The 2927-nt window shown below is 38.7% G+C and overlaps 1 protein-coding gene across 1 annotated transcript; it reads left to right on the plus strand.

Annotated features, from left to right (window-relative positions):
* Positions 1 to 1010: 1010 nt before the first annotated feature.
* Positions 1011 to 1355, plus strand: Smp_205350 (unnamed protein product; the record flags this gene model as incomplete). Its single annotated transcript, XM_018790488.1, has 1 exon — positions 1011 to 1355. The coding sequence occupies one exon, from the start codon at positions 1011 to 1013 to the stop codon at positions 1353 to 1355; it is 345 nt and encodes a 114-aa protein (XP_018644704.1).
* Between the last annotated feature and the right edge of the window lie 1572 nt (positions 1356 to 2927).

Consider the following 2927-nt stretch of genomic DNA (forward strand, 5'->3'; position numbering starts at 1 on the left):
AACCCTAACCCTAACCCTAACCCTAACCCTAACCCCTTTTCCTAACCCCTAACCCTAACCCTAACCCTAACCCTAACCCTAACCCTAACCCTAACCCTAACCCTAACCCTAACCCTAACCCTAACCTAACCCTAACCTAACCCTAACCCTAACCCTAACCCTAACCCTAACCCTAACCCTAAACCCTAACCCTAACCTAACCCTAACCCTAACCCTAACCCTAACCCTAACCCTAACCCTAAACCCTAACCCTCACCCTAACCCCAACCCTAACCCTAACCCTAACCCTAATAATGAGTAACATTGTGTGCCGCAGTTATTCTCAGAGTTCTAATGAAAAATATTGATCAAAACAGTGTTCTACCATATCTGATATATGACAGATATCATCAATTGTAATGAATGATATCTCAGATTTAAGACTGTAAGCTATACTATTCATTCAAATTCAATAGTTTAGATGTTAAAATTCCGATTTTAGCGCTGAAACTTTCAGGTTCAATCTATAATTGGATTGTAAAAGCGTATTGCTAAGCAATTGTTTCATAGAACAAAACAACTACTCAGTATTTTGCTGTTTCATGATGTTAAATAGTAAGCGTCAATAATTTACACAATACACCATGATCACTTAAAATATCTTTCTATAACTACATAAGGAAGAGCTCGGTCCACCTCTAATTTCACCAAAAATTCATCAATATTTTGCCAACAAGTTTCGATAAACATAAACCATAACGCCTACTAACTATTTTAGCTAATTTAGACATCATATTCACAAAGAGGTGAGGTAATGATTAGCCTTTATCTAGAACAATAGACCTCAGTTAGTTGACTGAATGAATCAAAACAAAATTAACCTCTCTATTTTATTTTCTCAACATCGGATATTGATATTCATTACCATTTGTTATCCCATAGAAACAATAAACTTTCTTCGTCACTGTGAATGACTTATTGACCGTAAATCATGATGGAGACATTGAAAAGCTCGACTGTCGTCACTCTCCATGAGATTATCATTAGCCCATTTCCTTGATTTGAATGACAAGCCCAAATTCATTGCCTCTTGTTTTGTAAACCTCTTCACGCTCTTTTTCTGTACAAAAACACCACACTACTATTCACTACATAGTAGTTTGAAGTATTTTTCAAGATTCGTTTTGTATAAAGATCGATGCGGTGTTCTAACAAACCATCTATCTTATTTAGCCATACACATCGTCTTAGGTTATATTTTTTGGTATCAATTTACAGCACTCCTTATTCTTGTGTTATTTATGTGGTCACTTTTTACATGCTTCATCTGTGATAAGACCCTAAATTCATTTCCCATAGTCGTTGATCTTCTCTGATTGACACAGATGTCCCATTCTTTATGATTTATAATACACATCCTTGTTTAGATAAGTAAGACGTGAGGCACACATCTGTACAAACGACATATGGATTCCCGACAAAGATCACTGCTACTTCCAGCGCATCTCCTTTCACTGAGTTTCAGAAATATCAGGAATCAATACTGATACTGGAGAAGAGAAATTTTCGAATAGTTCATTTGAGGATTGTACAGATGAATCTTCCAGACAGTTAAAAAAAACTTTGAAAAACATTGATCAATGTAACTTTGTACAACAATTAAAATTGATTTAATCCTCTTGCTGAAAAATCAGGTTGTTGCGAAACAGACATGGAGAAATAAAAGTCACTTTGTGTTTATTGGAGCGATCTTGAAAATTTCCCGCAATAAACATGATTAGCTCAGGAAATATTAAGAAACATTTTATACAATCACAGTTTGATGCGACGTTCTGCTAGAAATATCGCGAACATGGAAACTCACATGTAGAGCTTCTGAATGACTGAATACTACACCGCTACTATGTTCAGTAGTATTCTGGAATATCCAGGAGAAAGCAGATACTCTTAAAATACTATCAACTTCGAAAGACATCAGTGAATAAGTCAGTCAGTCAGAAAACCTTATGGAAACCATCTCCACCTCACACTCTCAATCAATCAATTGACAGCTCACTAATTTACTCACTCACTCACTCATTCTCCCAAAACAACAATCAATCAATCCATCCATCCTGCCATCCGTCCATCACACAATCACTCACAACTCATCACCATGTGAATCGATCTACTACTGTCTGCCTCGTCAAACTAGTCAATGTAACAACTTGAGACAAAGAGTAATGATGATGATGATGACGATTCGGATGATGATCATGATGATGATGTTATGGCTGATGATGATGATGATGACGATGATGTCGATTCGGATGACGACGATCATTATGTTGATGATGATTTGGATGATGATGCGGAGAGTTGGTGTCGAGTGGAGTGTTCTGGCGGGGCGGCGTTGGCTGTAGCGGGTGCTGTCGACAGAGAGGAGCAGTGGGACGTGCGGCTGCTGGTCGGACATCGGATGTAGATGGCTCAGGAGGCCGGTGGAGTACGGATGTTCAACGTCCCAGGTGCCGGGTGCATGCGGATGTTGGTGCCACGGCAGGTCGACGGAGCTATGGAGGTCAGCGCGCCACACACTCGACATTCTCACGAAAAGTTTCTCACAGACTGCAGTGAAAGAAGAAAGTGGCATGGCGAGCAGAACCACCGCATGAACGAATGCTTTAAAGGGGGACGAGTGTGGTGTGGTCTACTTATATCCATATAAGTAGTATATGGTGTGAGTCAGACATAGAATGTATTTTGGCAGAAAACAGATAAGAAAAGAACTGAAATGAAGCGCAATCGTTTGGAAAATGCATGAGCAATGGAATTAAAGAACAAACAGTGAACATGGAGACTATTGGTTGTTAATTTGCAAATTCACTGTCCATTGTATGGTTATTACAATTTACTGAGATAGTTTGTAATGTTTGCTTAAATACATTCCATTATCCAACAGTCGTGTT

The sequence above is a fragment of the Schistosoma mansoni genome, assembly GCF_000237925.1.
Source record: "Schistosoma mansoni, WGS project CABG00000000 data, supercontig 0300, strain Puerto Rico, whole genome shotgun sequence".
Classification (NCBI taxonomy): Eukaryota; Metazoa; Platyhelminthes; class Trematoda; order Strigeidida; family Schistosomatidae; genus Schistosoma; species Schistosoma mansoni.